Source organism: Dasypus novemcinctus, chromosome 3, assembly GCF_030445035.2.
Source record: "Dasypus novemcinctus isolate mDasNov1 chromosome 3, mDasNov1.1.hap2, whole genome shotgun sequence".
Lineage (NCBI taxonomy): Eukaryota > Metazoa > Chordata > Mammalia > Cingulata > Dasypodidae > Dasypus > Dasypus novemcinctus.
In genome coordinates this window covers 105028017-105046285 of record NC_080675.1, presented here as the reverse complement: position 1 = coordinate 105046285, position 18269 = coordinate 105028017, and the positions used below count along the sequence as shown (strand labels likewise).

Here is an 18269-nt window from a genome sequence, read left to right as displayed (position 1 = left end):
GGAGCTGAACCAAAGCCTCTTCAAAAACAGAGTGGACTGCATTTAAATTGGATTTCCTTCTAAACGTTGCTAAAATATATGAGAAGACTCATTCACCTTTGTCTTGTACTTCTGTGTTCATATATCATTATTTTTTTAAAATTTTGACTAGCATATCAACTATTTCAATCAAAGAATTATAGTGTAAATTGTCCCCAGAATCCATAAATGTGTTCCTGGCCCACTCTGTAATAGCTTAGGAAAATTACCATTACAAACATATTTACCCATCCACAATATTCAAAAAAGAACTTGCATTTCTATACCTTACAGGAAAAAAAATTCTGTTTCATTGTTTGCAGGATCGTATTTTGCTGGTTTGAAAGAAGACAATGCATACGTTTTCTAGCAATTTTCGTTGTTTCTTTTTATGGCATTGTCTTTGCTGGACTGCTACTGATGACTGTTCTATTTTGATATATTTGTTTCACAACTTGATAACACTAATGATTCTGGTTTTTTATTCATTTTGTTTTGCTTTTTTTTTTCCATGTAACATTAGTGAAGGATCCAGGAATATAACACAAAGTGGAATAAACATTAATTTTGTGTATTCTTTGGAATTTTTTTTGGAGCTACAAAGCTTTGCTACAAATTTATGTCTCTCATTCAATCAGTGATCTATGTTTATTTATTTCCTAAACAAAATTGTGAAGTTTTAAAAATGTAACATTATGATTACATTCCTAACTAGAGTTAGAATTTCTGTTTTTATATTTTTATGCTCTATTATAACACTATATATTACTTAGGTTATTTTGCTTTGGTTAAAAATGGCTCAAGTAGAGAAGCAGTCCCATTCATATTAAGACAGTGCACAAAACTGCAAATAAAATGTGTACAATGAATTGTCTTTTAAAAAAAATAGCAGTTGGGACTGTTTCATATAACTCTTAGTCATAAACACTTCATACTCAGAGAACACATTGTTACAACACTATATGGTCTTTGATATTCCACCAAATAGTTCTAACGTATCAAGAAGAGACAAAGTCATATTTCAAAATTTCCATTTAAAGTGTTTAGCCTCAGCGTGTAGATGCGATGCATTCCCCCCAGCGTGGGACATGACACCCGGGGATGAGCCTCCCAGGCACCGAGGGATCACTACCACATACCAGCTGAAGAAGCAACTAGAAAATGACCTTGAATTAAAGATTCAATGCGGAACAGCAGAATATACCTGTCTACATATAATGACATGACTTTGGGAAGCTGTTTGACCTAATGTAAGGGGGAAATGGAAAGGAGAAATGAGATTATAAGGCTGTGAGTCTCTAAAAAAGAGTCTGGAGGTTGTCAGAAGGAATACCCCTATGTACAACTGAACAGAGTCTAAGAGACAGATAAGGTAGATACAACCCCAGGTATTGGTTCTTTTGAGGGATAAAGAGACCCACGGGTTCTATGGTCATGGCAGAAGGGGTTCACTGCCATGACAGATAGCCCTTCTTTGGAGCTGGTGTTTCTGCGTGATGGAATTGGACTCAGAGGGGATCTCTTTTCACAAGACTTGCATGCTACTTTATTGGAATTGTAGTCGGTGCTGGGTTTAAGATATATGTAGGGGATTCGAATCTCTGGACTGGACTAATATGACACCCAGGCCCAGAGCCTCAACAGATTTCAGCTCCTACACTTTGATTTATTGGACTTACTCCACTCAGCTAACATGGAGTTGAAGAAGGTCAACCACCACAACATGGAGCCTAGAGTGTCTACAACTGGAAGCGGGAGGAGTGCATCCAGTACCCATATGGAATCTAAGCCCTCACTTGACATAGATGTGCAATGGACACAACCAATCCAATGTCCACAGAGAAAATGTGGAATGGGTGTGGGAACGGTAGCCATGGTGGCTGCTGGGTGTGGGGAACGGGAGGAAGAGATGAGATGTGGAGGCATTTTCGGGACGTGGAGTTGTCCTGGATAGTGCTTCACGGACAATTACGGGACACTGTAGATCCCCCCAGGGCCCACTGGATGGAACGTGAGAGAGTCTGGGCTATGATGTGGACCATTGACTATGGGGTGCAGTGATGCTCAGAGATGAACTTACCAGGTGCAATGGATGTGTCATGATGATGGGAGAGAGTGTTGCTGTGGGGGGAGTGGGGGGCGGGGGCGGTGGGGTTGAATGGGACCTCATATTTTTCATAATGTAATTTAAAAAAATAAATAAATAATTAAAAAAAAATAAAGTGTTTAGCTAAAATATATTGTGAAAATTTTAAGTTAAATAGATTAAAAATGAGTTTTGATCTTAAAGGGGATCTTCAGTGATCTGGATACTCATGTGGGGAACCATATTCTCCAATAAAGAGATAAGTGAGATGTTGGAAACCTCAGTTAACTTGAATTTTACTTTTTATGGACTACATTTGGGAGAAAGAATCAAATGTCAACAAGATAAGGTGTGATACCAGACAGTTACTCTTAAAACTGAATACTTAAAAAGTACAACCAACAACAACAAAAAGCCCACAACTGTCCAGAGCCAGGTAAAATTTTGGGGGTCAGTAGGTATTCAGTTTCCATATTTTCATTTACTAGAAACTGAAAGCTGACCTTCAAAATCACTGAGGTGGGAAACTGGATTTGAAACTGAAAGGTTTTGATTAACCAGAAAAATTAGTGCCCCTGGTCTAGATAAGTGAGCTCTGAGGGTGCTGGACCCAAGCTGGAGGGGCAGGAGCCTTGCTGGAAACTATGTTGACGTCCAACAAGCCTCAGATAGCTGAGGTTAGGGAGAGACTGAAACCAACAGGGTCAGTCACCTCAGCTGACCTGCCAGCCAAAACAAGACGCACAGAGGAGGGAGAATCTAAGCTCAAAGCAAAGGAGTGAGACTATAGAGCCAGAAAGGAGCTGGGGGCTCAAAGCTGTTGGAGAAATCTATCAAGAAGGTGAAAAAGAGCCTCTGGCAGATTTTTATGGAGGGTTCTGCTTGGGCCAGAAGGAGATTTCAGGGCCCTTGCCCAGATCAGACCAACTCAGATCCCCCTTTACCTTTCTCTCTCGCTCTCCACCCCCATTGCCCCTGAGCATTACAACTGACTGGCACTTTATTGCCATGAGAATCTAAAGAAAATCTACCAATGATTTTCTATGAGAGTTTGGAAATAAACAGCTGTATGGTACCAATTTTATTATAGAAAGTAAAATTTATATAAACAAAATTGGGCTTAAAGCTTCTTTGGCAGGAATGAAATATTTTCCATTTAGTCTAGAAACATTTTTAGACCACTATGGCTGTGATGGAACCAGATAAATAAAACATCATCACATAGAATTAATTAATTGCCTGAAATAATTTTAAAGCTGTTAAGTGAAAGAGGTTGTCTTTACCAATATCATTAGTTTCTCAAATCAGCAGGCCTTCAGACTTCGAAACTTCGTGGACTTTGGATTCATCTTTCCCCTCTACAGCATTTGAAATCTCTCTGGTTTCTATCCATGTTGCAGCCACCTAATCCTGAGCCTTGTCACTTCGCCCTTGAGTGTCAGCAACAGCCTTCTAGCGGGCCTTTCTAACTCTCCTCCAGTCTCCCTTTGTACATTGGTCTTCATATCTGGGTACAGTAGTCTTGAGTGGCAAGCATCTGATCTTTTAAAAACTCCACGAGTGATTCTGATGTGCATCCCTAGGTGATAACAAGGGCTTTAAACTGTTGCTAAATTGACAGTCTACATGAAATCCAACTATCACATTGCTCTCCTGGCCAGAAACCTTTGGTGGCTGTTTATTGCCCTGTCTGCTCATGTTCTTCGGCTTGGTGTTCACCTCCTGTTGAGCTCCTCCTCCCTTCCCCAACAGTGTTCATCATGGATGCTGAACATCCCATGCTCACACCTACCTCTGTGCCCTCAGCTGTGGTTTTCCCTTTTACTACCTCTAAGAATGGATCCTACCTGTCATGAGTCCTCTCCTACCTGGAAGTTTTCTTGGCAGATTCCCTTTTTCCTGATGTCCTACATCATTTATAGTCTGAACCACAATGAATTATATTGAGGACTATGTCTTGTTACTGACCACTGGCTTATTGTGTTAGCCTTGAATAACCAACTAGAATGAACTAGATAGTTCTCCTCCACACACGTTTACATCCTCCAGTATCCCAGTTACATTATAAATGCATTACAGCTGTCTGCATTATCAGTGTGTGTTTACTTCCTATATTCCCCCTCTAGACTGTAAACTCCATGAGAGTAGGGAACACATTTATCTGTCTCATCACTGACCCTCTGGCACCTAGTCCAGGTTTTGATATGTAGCACTTCCTCAATTTTTATTTTTTAATTGACTGAATAATTGATGATTTAAAAACATGTGTTTGATTGTTAGTGCAGTCCATGTAAGATAGTTAAGGAACCTGGGATGAATGGACCACAGCTCCATAACATTTTGATTGACTTGGCTTTAGATACAATAGATTAGTGCAAGTTAAACATAATGAACCAGAAAAGCTAGCACTTGATGGTATACTTGGGCATATCATTTTCAAATTATTTTCTGTGTGTGGTTACTTTCCTTGTCTATAAAATTCAAACTGTTGGAGAGCGAATAATCACTTAAAAAAAAATTCTACTTATTTTTCACAGTTCCTAGCTTAGTGAGGGTTTCTTGATCTGATGTCATTAAAAGTGGTTTTTAAAAGAGCCAGTGTTATAAAGTATCTGCCTGGTGCTAAACATCTGTTGCTTCCCAACAAATGCTGTATTCAGTGTAATGGCTCTAGTGCACAGAGGTAAATAGAGCCCTGGCAGGGCTTTCATAAGGGAAGCTGTGTTTGCTTCCTTCGTTAATTACTAATGGAGCATTAAGACATGCATTTTTCCTTGAGCCAAGTTGGGTAATTCCTGGCACTTAAGGCTAGAGTACTTTGAAAAGTTGAGACATGTATTGACACACCAGAGAGCATGCCCTGTAGCAAGAATGGTGGTGGCTAGAGTGCCAAGATTATACAAAGCTTTAAATATATCAATACTGAAGGTATCAATATGCCTATTTAACCTTTTGTAGATCTTGGGTTTTTCAAAGAAAAATCTACACTGGACAATGTTAAGCAGGCAATAATCACTTCATTTCATAGCTACTAGTAGGAAAGAGACTATAGAATTCAATTCTAAGAGAGACAGGGAGTTAGTTTTCAGGGCAAGGGCAGTGGAAAAAGGCTAGTGGACAATCTGGTAAAAGAGTGGAGAGATTACAAGGAAAACATCAAGTTTTTCATTGAACATGTTAAAGTGGAATAATAACTATGAATCACCAGAATGTATCTGAAAAGCAGGCACCATAGTATGAATCAAACAAACTATCAGAAAGATACAGAAAGATTAAAAAATAAACAGATTGTCTAAGATTTACCAGTTGTTTTAGTTTCCGGCCCCTAAAACAAATACCATACAACGGACTTGCTTAAATAATGGGAATTTATTGGCTCACCATTTTGAGACTAGGAGAAGTCCAAAATTGAGGTGTCATCAAGGTGATGCTTTCTTCTCCAAAGACTGAGGTGTTCTGGGGCTGGCTGCCGGGGATCCTTGGTCCTTGGTTTTTCTGTCACATGGCAGTGCTCATGGTGGCCCCTCCTGGGTTCTCTCTCTGACTTTCACTCTGCTTCTAAAGATCTCCAGTAATCCAGATTAAAATACAGCCTGATTCAGTGGGGCCAGACCTTAACTGAAGTGTTATTTACAATGGATCCACACCCACCAGAATGCAGACCAAGACCAAGAACATGTCCAACTGGGATCCACAGTTCAACCCACCACGTTAGTCAAGCACAAATCAGCAGAACAAGAGAGGCAACTTTAAAAGAAAATTGGAGTCAAAATGATTTATCAATTATTCACTTAACAGCCAACTAATAACACAATTAAAAATGAATTTATACCCTTGGATATGCCAAATAGCATAGCATAAAAATGATAAAGCAAAAATACCAAGAAAATAAAAGAAGAGAATGACAGACACTTACTGGCAGAAGTAGATTTTAATATATTTTAACTCTCAGATTGTGCTAGATTAAGCAGCTAAACTATGAATAAGAACATAAAAAATATAATTAACAGTGTGGAATAATTGGCTATATTTAGAAGTTTATGGGTTATATTGCGGTCACCCCTCGGGCTGAAGTGTGGTTTGCTGGCCTGGCGGGGGAGCGACTGCGGCAGGCCAAGCCGCTGTCCCCATAATAGGGTGGCTGGTCGGACTCACCGCCACCCCTGAAGGGAGCTCGGCATGGGCGCAGAGTGCCCTCGGGTCTCCCCTTCTCGGCAGCCATGCTTCCGCGGCCGCCCCTCCTCCCAGATAGCGCCACACGATGCCTTGTAGGGCGGCACCCTTCTTCTTTCTCCCTGCGCAGGCGCAGGGCGGAAAATTCCAGTCTGCCCTTTTCCCCTCCCCCGACAGCAGCAACAGCCGGGCGTGGGCGGGAAACTCAAGTCTGCCCTCCACCCCAGCAACAGCAGCCACCAATCCCTAAACCCTGCCCCTTCCCCCAGCAACAGCGACAGCCAATCCCTAACCACCACCCCTCCCCCGTCCAGTACTGCCCACTGACCTTTCGCCGGCAACCAATCAGAACAGGGCGTGGCTTCGACCAATCAGCCTTCCCCAGCCCCTATAAAACTGTTGCCTCTCCCTCCGTAAAGTGGACTTGCGTGTTTATCTTGTCTCCGCGGTAGTTTTCCTGCCGGGTGCCCTCCAGTCCTGAGAGCCCCCGACAAGGGCCTGGCCTCCCTTGTCCCCAGTTCGTCACCTGCTTCGCCGGGCGACCCCGTCAGCCGAACCGCGCAACCCCTGTGAGACCGACCCTTCGTCTGCTGCCGGACCGACCCCTCGTCCCAAGCGGGACCGATCCCTCATCCCAGGCGGGACCGACCCCTCGTCCGCAGCCAGACCCCACCTCTACCGACCGAGCAAGCCGCCGCATTATATAAAATGCATCTCATTTTAAATAGTCACATGGAAAATTTACAAAAATAATCATGTGGTAGTCTACAAAGGAAATACCATTTTAGATTTTTTATTTTTTATGGATTAGATATTTCTTTTCATAAAATAAAATTTTATTGATATATATCATTTATACATTAATAAGTGTATAATAAAAGTTGTGAACTTACAAAACAAACATGCATATCATCATGCAGGGCTCTCATACATCACCCCACCACTAACACTTTTCAGTGTTGTGAAACATTTGTTACAAACTATGAAATAGCATTGTCAAAATATTACTACTAACTGTAGCCTATATCTTACATTTGTTGTGTTTTTCCCCCAACCCACCCAATTGTTATACATTTGTTATAATTTGTGAGAAGAACGTACTCATTTGTCCTCTTAACCACAGGCTGTCTTTCATCACTGGATTCCCTGTGCTGTGCAGCCCCATGTTTTGTACAGTGCATTCAAAGTGTACTCCCAGTGGCCCTCATTTTCATCAGAGTTAAGCTGTCATCACCTCCATCAATTTTAGAACGTTTTATTACTCCTAAAGAAAAAAATCCCATATCCCCTTATACCACCCTATAGTTGTCTCTTAGAATTGAAGTATCTTCTTTGCCATTGCTGCAAAAATATTACAATACTACTTTTAACTATCATCTGTAAGTTATGTTAGTTGTAATTTTCCCAAGTATCATCATATTCTTAACACTTTGTAAAAGAACATTCTTTTATGTATATTATTAACCACAATCTTCATCACCCACCAAAATCACTATGTTACACATATCCTAGATTATTCTCTAGTTTCTTTTCAATTGACAGTTATGTCCACAGGCTACCCCTTTCAGCCTCAACCACATTTTAAAATCAGCAGTTTTATACTCACTATAAAGTGTTACCATCAACTCTATTCATTTCCACACTTCTATAGTAAACCTTATTAAAAATTCTACTTAGCATTGCTGTTACTCTGAGGCAGGGGTTCTTAACCAGGGGATCCATGAGCTTGAAATGAAAGAAATCAACTTATTATCTTTATTTTCTCTGACCTCTAACTGAAATCTAGCATTTCCTTTATTTATGAATGTATGTAATAAATTACAGTAGCACTCATTTCATATCACATTACAGTTGTTGCTTATCTCAAAATAATCACTTAAGCTCATCCATAACTTTGAAATTACGGTAGTTATTAGTCCCCATGCTAGCTGACTGTCATAAAACTATCGGCCACTACTTTCTGAGAAGGGGTCTGTGGTTTTCACCTGACTGGCAGAGGGGTCCTTGGAACAAAAAAGTTAAGAAGCCCTGCTCTGAGGAGAGTACAGCCAGTCGAGCTTGCAGAAATGCAGAGCAATAAAGCCTTTAACCTGGAGAAGCAAAACTATACTCCAAGGAAGCGTCGTCAGCATCATCATCGGCAGCACCACTGCAGTGACAACAGCAGCAGCCACCACCACCACCAGTCCCTACAAACGGGCAACAGGCCAGCAGCCATAATGAAGGCTTAACTATCGACCTGAGGAATTTTAGGAAACCAGGAGAGAAAACCTTCACCCAAGTTTTCTCCTTTGTGGGCAATTTTCCTCCCGACAACATTGAGGAGGAAATGATGAAACTATTTGAAAACTATAGGAAAGCAGACCGGGTCTTCATTCATAAGGAGAAAGGCTGTGGCTAAATCTGCTTGGAAACACAAACCCTAGAGGATATTACCAAAGCAGAGCTTGACAAAGTGCCTCTCCGTGGAAAGCAGCTGCGCTTGTGCTTTGCCTGCCAAGCGCATCCCTTATGGTCAGAAACCTTCCTCAGTATGTGTCCCACCACTGCTGGAAGAGGCCTTTTCTGTGTTTGGTCAGGTGGACTGGGCTGTAGTCATTGTGGATAATTCAGGAAGGTCCTCAGGAAAAGGCATTTTTGAGTTCTTAGGGCAGCCAGATGCTCAGAAAGCTCTGGACAGATGCAGCATTGGCTCCTTCCTACTAATCTCATTCCTTGACCTGTGACTGTGGAACCTATGGGCCAGTTAGATGATGAAGAAGGACTTCCAGAGAAGCTGGTTATAAAGAACCAGCAACTTCACGAGAAGAGAGAGTAGCCACCCAGATTTACACAGCCTGGCTCTTTTTTTTTTTTTTTAATGTTTATTTTATTTGTTTATTTCTCCCCCCAACCTTGTTATTTATGCTCTTTGTCTGCTCTCTGTGTCTGCTTGTCTTCTCTTTAGAAGGCATGGGGAACAGAACCCCAGACCTCCCATGTGGGAGAGAGATGCTCGATCACTTGAGCAACGTCTACTCCCTGCTTTGTTGTGTCTCTGATTGTGTCTTCTCATTGTGCCATCTTGTGTCAAGTTGCTGCACCAACCCATCATGCCAGCTTGCTGTCTTGCTCATCTTCTCTAGGAAGCATGAGGCACCCAAATGCTTGAGCTGCATCTGCTTCCCAGCTGGGTCTTTTGAGTATGAGTATGCCATGCACTGGAAGGCACTCACTGAGATGGAGGAGTAGCAGCAGGACTAGAGGGACAACAATATCAAGGAAGCTTATGAGAAGCTAGAGATGGAGACTGCTCGCCATGAGCCCCTGCTAATGAAGCAGAATTTGATAAGGCGCCAAGAAGAACTACGGAGGATAGAAGAGCTGCACAACCAAGAGGTGCAAAAATGAAAGCAACTGGAGCTCAGGCAGGAGGAATGCAGGTACTGTGAGGAAGAGATGCGACAACAACAGTAGGAAATGATGCAGCGATAGCAGGAAGGATTCAAGGATTCAAGGACTCTAGGGAACCTTCCCAAGAGAGCAGGAGATACAAATGGGCCAGATGGCTGTGGGCATAAACAACAGAGGCTCCCTGTACCCTGCTCCTGGGCCAGCTGGTACCCCAGCTCCTCCAGGACCAGCTACTATGATGCTTGATGGAACCTTGGGATTGACCCCACCAATACCTGAGTGCTTTGGCCAAGTTGCTGCAATGTAAGGAATTGGAGCAATTGGAGGAACCCCTCCTGCATTCAACCATGCAGCATCTGGAGTTGAAATTGCTCCAAACAAATGTTGCCGATACTAATAAAGCTGCACTGTCCTAGTTTCTCAAAACCCTTCAAAGAAGGACCCTTTTGGGATTAGCCAGAATTCTACCCTGAAGAAGAGTGTTAGGGATTTCCTCCCACTAGTTAGGTTTTTCCTTTCTGTGTACTCTACGGAGACCTAGGCCAAGGGAGGGAGGGTAGTATTTAAGAAATCAGTTCAGTGTGATATATTATTTAACAGATCACTTCTGTGTGGTGCAATCCTGAAGTCTCAAATGTTATTAATGTTCGGGCCCGGGGGGAACCATGACAAAAATGGATCCAGTTAGAGCTCCATTAATCCTGATTATCCCATTCTTTGTCCATCCTGTTCTGTTTGCTTTCTTATCCTTTACCCTCTGTCCCCCAACCTGAGACCCACATATACCACACACACACAAACATCACCCAATGACCTTAGCCCCATTGCTCCATTCACTCCCAGGTCAGAATTCAGGCAAATGTCCACAGACATCACAGGACATGGTTCCATTATAACTCATATATTACCCCTTAATGTCCTAAAGAAGACATTTTCTCATAGATTTTCATTTTAGTATATCTTTAGAAATATCTTGTGTAAACTTGCATCCATCTTTTTTTTTGGGTGAGGCTGTCCAGGAATGGCCCTTTTGTGTCTATGTGTTGCTGTTCACAGCTTTTCTTCATAGACTTAGTACAACCTTAGGACCAGGGCTGCTGTGTGCTGAAGGTCTGACAGTAACCCTTAGCCTTGCCTATCTTAGGTAGTTATGCTGTGCATTTTTTATTGGTGTACCACTTTTGCTTTGTCTCTGAAACCTGAAATTTGGAGTTTTTCTGAGAGATGGAGCAGTAATGCAACATCAACTTATTAAAATACATTTTAAGCCTTAAAAAAAGTTCTATATATATTGAACACCTGTTCCCGTTCTCAACCTGCATTCTATTTCCTATTAACCATATTCTAGAGTTTTCCTCTGTGAGTTTACTCATCATGTTTAGCCCAAATTAGTGAAACCATAATATATTTTTCCTTTTGCATCTGGCTTGTTTCACTCAACATAATGTTATCTAGGTTGATCCATGTTGTCATATGCATCCCGGTTTTATTTCTTCTTACAACTGAATAGTATTCCATTGTGGTCTATATAAGACATTTTGTTTAGCCACTCAGCCGTTGATGGACATTTGGGCTGGTTCCATATTTTAGCAACAGTGAATAATGCTGCTATGAACTTCAGTGTGCAAATGTCAGTTCACGTTCTTGCTTTCAGTTCTTCTGAATATATTCCTAATAATGGGATTGCTGTACCATACAGCAGTTCTATATTCAGCTTCTTGAGGTACTGCCAACGTGTCTTCCAAAGAGGATGCACCATTCGACATTCCTGCCAGCATAGAAGGAGTGTTCCTATTTCTTTACATCCTCTCCACCACTTGTAGTTTTCTGGGGTTTTTTTGGTCATGGCCATTGTGGAAGGTGTGAAATGGTTTCTCTTTGTAGTTTTGATCTGCATTTCCCTAATAACTAGTGAAGTTGAACATTTTTTTCAAGTGCTTTCTGGCCATTTGTATAAAATACCATTTTTAATACAGAAATTTTCTAGGCTAAATGCTTCCATCACAAAGCAATGCAATCTTATCAAAATGTAGACAAAACAAGTAACCCAGCCATTTTGTGGGGTCTGTAATGGGAGGCTAAGGGAATTTGGAATCAAAGCAAGTAAGATTGTCCTTTGAAGGTTAAACTTTAATCAAACAGTGCAGTAAAACAAAGTGGTGTGATGTCACCTCAAAGAGACAATATGATCCCTAGGATACTAAGATCTCATCATGAACCTAATGAATATATTAGCATTGCCAAAGAGGAGAAAAAAATGTATCATTCCCAAGGAGAGCTGCTTCAGCAAAAAGGCTAAGGAAAAAGAAAGTCTCAGTGGTATACATTGACAGTGCCATCCCAAGGAGAAGGAAACCTTATCCCACTGGACTTAAACTAATATGGCCCTATTGGCAAGACCATTCCTCTGGTGGGTGTAAGCATGGCGTTTTGAGCCTGATTTGGTTCTGAAATCATGCACACCATGGCTCCTTTTCCTTTTGATTTGGACTCCTATGTACAGGTCTGCGTGTAGGACAGCTGGGCATTATGATTCCCTGATGGGAGTGTGGGGTCCCCGTTTCCCAAAAGAATTGATAAATATGAATCCTAACAAGAAATGGTCTGGTCTTGAGTTAGAAAAATAAGGCTCCTGAACTTGGTACAGGATGTGATGGCCACAATAAAGGAAAGAGCCCAGAAATTGACATGCGTTTGTAGATATAAGTGAAGAATTTTATACAGTATAAATGGTTCTTATTCACAGCTGTGCCTTGGTACTCAGAGCAGTTTTTAGTATGCATGAGGCACTTGAATCTGTATTGAGGGAATAAAGTAAGTGAGGAAGGACAGAATTATTTAACAAATGCTGGTAGGATAATTGATTATTATATACACCAAAACAAATAGCATATGGATTTAAAAATGTATTTGAAAAAAAAAGAACAATTAAAAGAAATATCTGAAGAGTGATTTTACTTCTGAAGGGGCAACAATTTTGTAAGCTTAGTAGGATGAGAAGAAATCACAAAGGAGAATAAACAAAACAAACTTGAGTGCAAAAATATTAAAAACTTATGTTAGCAAAATATAATAGTAACCAGAATTCCAAGTCAGGCAACATGGGAATATTTGTAGAAAATGCAACAGCCAAAGGCCTGATATCTTTATTAGATAAAGTGTTGATATAAATTGATAAGAAAAACTCTAAAATTCCAAGAGTGTAAACAGACAACTCACAAAATAGGAATTAAAATTAGTAAATGAACACATGGAAAAATATTTGACTGAGCTAGTAATTAAAACTATTCAAAATAAAAGTGTAATTTTTAAAAAGTCTTTAAAATTAGCAAAGACAATATAATTTAAAATATGTATATATTTTTTACTAAACCCAGTGCTGGTGAGGATGTTGTGAAAATGGCAATCTCACATTTTGTTAGTGGTATTTTATAAATTGGTGCAATGTTTTTGGAAACCAGTTTGGCAATATAATATAAAGAGCCATAAAATGTTTATAGCCTTTGACTCAGTAATTTGACTTCTGGGAATCTATCCTGAGGAAAATTAATCCAAAGTATGGAAAAAATTAAATGCCTAAGAATAAATTGGGAAACACTAAGTGTCCCACAATAGGGGAATGGTAAATATGTCATGGTATAGCCATTGGATTAAAAAAAAAAAAACTATATAGGCATTTGTAAGTTTGCTACTAAAGACCAGGAAACAACATGGAAAGATGCTGTGCTTTAATGTTAAGGATAAAAGAAGACACATTTATGTATAAAAGTATGAGCCAGAGAAAAGTCTGGGTTAAATACACCAAATTTTAAGTGATTGAGCTAGAATGGCAGGGCAGGGGTCCTTTTTTTATAACCTGTTTTTTTGGGGTAATTTGTAGTCATTCAGTCTATTCTCATACCTGAGCAATTGCCTCTCTTCGTGTCCCCACCACCCAGACTCTATATCCAGCTTCCAAAGCCCTACCCATCTGTGACTGTGCCTCTCAAGATCCAATGCCATGAGAAGTCCTCCTTATCCTGCCAGCCAAATAAAACTCTCCCTTTCTTATGCTCCCATAATACTGTGTGAACATGTCTATGATAGCAAAGATACCATTTACCTTGTGTGGGAATGATAGCTGTTCAGCACGTGTCTGTTTATGCAATTCAATTTTTAAACCTCTAGAGGGCAGGGACCATTTGATTCATTTTTCTCTTCCCACAATACAGAACACAGTGCTTCTCCTCAATGGTATGCCTGAATCAATATTAGTGAGATGACTTAAGTTGCACTGAAAGAACTACTTCTGATTCCCTGGCAGGTGGAGCCCACGAAGGTCTGCAGCACTTGGGTCCTTTTGGCAATATTCCCAACATTGTGGCAGAGTTGACTGGTGACAACATTCCTAAGGATTTTAGTGAAGATCAGGGATACCCAGACCCTCCAAATCCCTGCCCCATTGGAAAAACAGGTAATGGACCTGCCCTTGGGTTTCCATGGAAGGTAACGGCTTTGGGAGAAAATGAGAAATTCTAACATCAGCTACAAATATTCTGAGAAGTAGTATTTCTATACTGATGAACTCCTATGTATTTGTACATGGATCGGATAGAGAAATGTATTCCAGAACCCTTGTGTGAGTTATTGAGTTCAGTTACACCCACGTAGCATTCCCTTGCCAAGTCTTTACCTTCTGTCTCCCTCCCTTCTTTTGAAATGATGCTCTTTTTGTACTAGCTACTCTTAAAATGAAAAGGGGAGAAGGGTTTGTTGTGGGTTCCTTGGTTGGTGTTTTGTTTTTCTTCCTCTGTTATACAACTGTTGCCCATTTTTAGTGTCTTTGGAACTGGTTATTTAGTTTGTAGATTATCCATGCCCATTTGTTTTCCTTGTTTCTCTTGGCAATCAACATTTCCACTATGTCACACCAAGTTAGCATCTATCCTGGAATGTTTGTTTGGGGAGAGAGTGCCATGAGATAGAAGAGGCTAGTGCAGAAAGGTAAGAGGCTGGTTAAGGAAGAAGGTTGAAACTTTTCATGCTACTCATGTATTCCTCTCATTTCCCCTCTCTGTCTGCTATTATCAAAAAGAATGGGAGGTAGGCTGTTTATGTTGAGCGTTGAGCATCTTGCCTTGGTAGTTAAGTGTAGTGGCTCTAGACTCAACTACTTGGGTGTGAACCCAAGGTCAAGCTATATGACCATGAACAAGTTAATTAACCACTTTGTACCTTGGTTTCCTCATTTGCAAAATGGGAGTTGTTGGGGAAATTAAATAAAGCTCTCCATGTAAAGCACCTAGCCCTGTACCTAGCACATAGTAAGAACTCATTAAATGCCACCCTTGTTATAATTAGCTAAAGTTGTTTTGCCATTAATAATGTATCTCTTCCCCTTGGGCTTGTAGTAGCTTCTAGCACCAGAGCAGTCTTTATACCCAAACCTCCTCCTAATAATAATAGTCAGTATTCATTATCTCTATTTTACATATAAGGAAACTAAAGCCTAGAGAGCTGTTGGCCAAGATTATCCACGTAGCAAGTAGCTGAGCCAAGATTCAAACCCAGGGTTACCTGAGTTAGAACCTTCTGCTCAACCATCATGATATATTGCCTTGCTCTGAGAATTTTGAGTACTGGCCCCTCAGCTTTTCTTAAATACAATGCAGGCGTTCTCTGAAAGAGGCACTCTGAAAAATGATGCTCTTCCTTCCATTTAGGGTGGGTCCTCAGTTTCTATGGGTCACAGAGCCTCCATCTTAGGACAGAACAACCAAAGTAGTTGGATGTGGCCAAGCAAATGTGGGGCTGCTGGAATAAGACTGCAGGAAAACCTGAATCACTGCATGACTCTAATCACTTCAGTCATATTTTACTTGCTCGTAGGCTTTTGGATGGGTAGGAGGAAAGACCTGCTCAGAGTTTAAAGAGCAACAGTCTCCATGGGGATCTGTTTAAATTGATTAGACATAGTGTAGTGTCGTGCTTCTTAAATTGTGCTCCCAGGACCAGCATGATCAGCATCACCTGGAAATTTGTTAGAAACGCAAATTCTCCAGCCTCACCCTAGACCCATGAATCAGAAACTTTAAGGGTGGGGCCCAGCAATCTGTTTTATCCAGTCCACCACATAAGTTCTGATGTAAACCAAAGTTTCAGAACCACTGTATGGCAGAATGGAAGAAGCCATTTGAGCCAAGAGATGTGAGGTTAGTTTTAACTTCAGCATGTAGTTTACTTCCTTGGGCCTCAGTCTCTTCATCTGTAAAATGAACACATAGTCAATGCCTTAAAGAAACCTCTATAGTTCTTGATCATCCTGAAAACTTATAAAACAAACAAACAATACAGATCAAGCACAAAATAGCATGCATTTGGGATCTCTGAGAGAAGAGCGATCAATGTGGGCTGATGAAGTTGGGCAAAAGCCAAACTATCAGTCCTTGCCTTGTCACAGATTCTCTGCCATTTCCTTTGCTCTCTATCCAGTAAACTAATATATTTCTCAGTCTTTGTTCTACCACACTTTTCTTTCTAAAAAGGAAATCACTTACTAAATTTAGCCATAATTTGTAAGAAATTACTTGAGACATGCCTAAGGTAATCATGACACACCACAGTAAAGCAATCCAAAAATAAAACCTGACCTCAACTTCCTATGACAGGCTCACCACTGAATCACGGCACATTCACTCTGGAAATGGCAGCAGAGCTCAAAGAGTCCAATTCTTGTCCTCAGGAACAGGACGTGAATTCCAGGGCGAACATTCAGACCCCTCATACCTTAGGTTACCAGAGCAGCGTATCAGTCTACGTATCAGTCCAGGTCAACTCAGAAGTGCTTGAGAAGAAAGGAGGCCCAGGTGGTAAAGCTTCCATATGCGGACTGGGCCCAAACACTCCCGATTTGATATTCCTTTCCTATTTGTTAATTGCTATAGATGAAGAAGTTAGATAAATAACCCAGTGAAAAGTGGGGAGACAAATTAGAGCCAAATTAAGGATTCATTCAGAAAGCTAATGACGTCACACTAGCTTCAAGCTGCTACAAGTTGAGGGACAGCGGATGCTTAAAGCTGCTGCTGGAAGGCTTGGCAGCTGTCTCAAGAGACTCGACGGCCTGGTTCATTGTAAATAGACCCCTTTCCAGCATTTATTTTGATACCTCATTATCCCTTTGAAAAGGGATACTGTTTCTTCCTTTTAGCCCTGCACAAAATCCACACTCCCTATTTTATTTTTTGTGTTTTTTTAAGCTGTCATCTAAGTCAGCTCTAAGGCATCTCTAAAGCATTAGAGATGGAGAAAATGGCTCATCTTTAGAGCATCGTGCCTAGTAAAGGTAGGGCTTAGGAAAAAGCAGCAGCCAAAAGGGATAACCTTCTTTCTTGGGTCTGAAAGGAAGACATACTTTACTTCAAAGAGCAGTCAGAGTATAAGCTGCCATTTAAAGGGAGAGTGTGGGGAGAGTATTAAAGCATATTGTAAACCTGCTTGGTGCCAGGTGCTGTATATATATGATCCTCTCTAATCCTCACTGTAACCCAGTAAGGAAAGTATTTTATGACTCCCATTCCATAGGTGAATAAAATGGAGAGGCTCAATTGACTGTCCTGAGAAACTAAGCCTATATAGTACTTATGATATGGGATTTGAACCTTGAGCAATGGTCTGCCTGACTCCAAAGCTTACTCCATTACTGCTATGACACACATCAAGTATATCTAATGATTGTTGTTGTTTTTCCAAAAAGCCGAAGTTGTTTCTAAAGAGCTCACAACAGCCAAGAGAAAACCAGGTCAGCCATATGCCACAAGAGTATTTTAGTTAAGGAAATACTTATTGTTATGGCATAAAAAATTAGTGGCTTAACACAATGGGAGTTTATTTTTTATTTGTGTGAAATCCTGCCAGCGGTGGGGAGGATGTAGTGGGGGTGGAGGATTCAGCTCTTTCAGAGGTCCGGGCTCCATCTTCACACTTGGCCTTCACAGTTGCTTTAATCAGCAACATGTAACAAGTGGATCAGCAGATGGAGAGAGAATGGGATGCGGATCCAATTGGTGGAGCATCACTTGGAAGGTTTTTATAGGCCAGGCTTGGAAGTGGAGTACAGCACTTCTGACCACATTATATTGGCCCAAGCTCAGGCCTATGATGCCGCCTGATTGCAAAGCAAGACTGGAAAGTTAGTCTAGCTGTGTGCTGAGAAGGAAAGGGAAAGGAAAAGGGGTTTGGTGAACAGCCAGCCAGTCTCTGCCACAAGGAGGAGGAGGAGTGGGAGTTTGGGATGAGTGGTGCCATCCAACTGGGAGACTGAATCCTAAAGGAAAAATTAAGCTACAGCGGCCAATGTGAATAGATTCTGACCTTTGAATGCCTAACCGTTCTTAATACATTAACTCTTAGAATAAAGATAAATGCCTTCTCTGTTCCTCAAAAACCTTTGGCTGTTCACAGTAGAAGATGGATGTCTAGAAAATACCCCTGATACAGCAGAGTTCAGTCGAGAATTCCAGTTGCACCAGCACCTTTTTGATCCGGAACATGACTATCCAGGCCTGGGCAAATGGGTAAGTCCAGGCTTTTTTTTTTTAAAGATTTATTTTTATTTATT

The 18269-nt window shown here is 41.0% G+C and overlaps 1 protein-coding gene and 1 pseudogene across 1 annotated transcript in view; both read left to right on the top strand.

Moving 5' to 3' along the window:
* Positions 1 to 18269, top strand: part of ARHGAP11A (Rho GTPase activating protein 11A) — a 97465-nt gene that overhangs the window by 67500 nt on the left and 11696 nt on the right. Inside the window, exons 12-13 of the mRNA XM_058293864.2 lie at positions 13974 to 14123; positions 18116 to 18225. Coding sequence (XP_058149847.1) covers positions 13974 to 14123; positions 18116 to 18225 — 260 coding nt within the window. The remainder of the gene's footprint in view (positions 1 to 13973; positions 14124 to 18115; positions 18226 to 18269) is intronic.
* Positions 8344 to 10067, top strand: LOC101440397 (non-POU domain-containing octamer-binding protein-like; annotated as a pseudogene).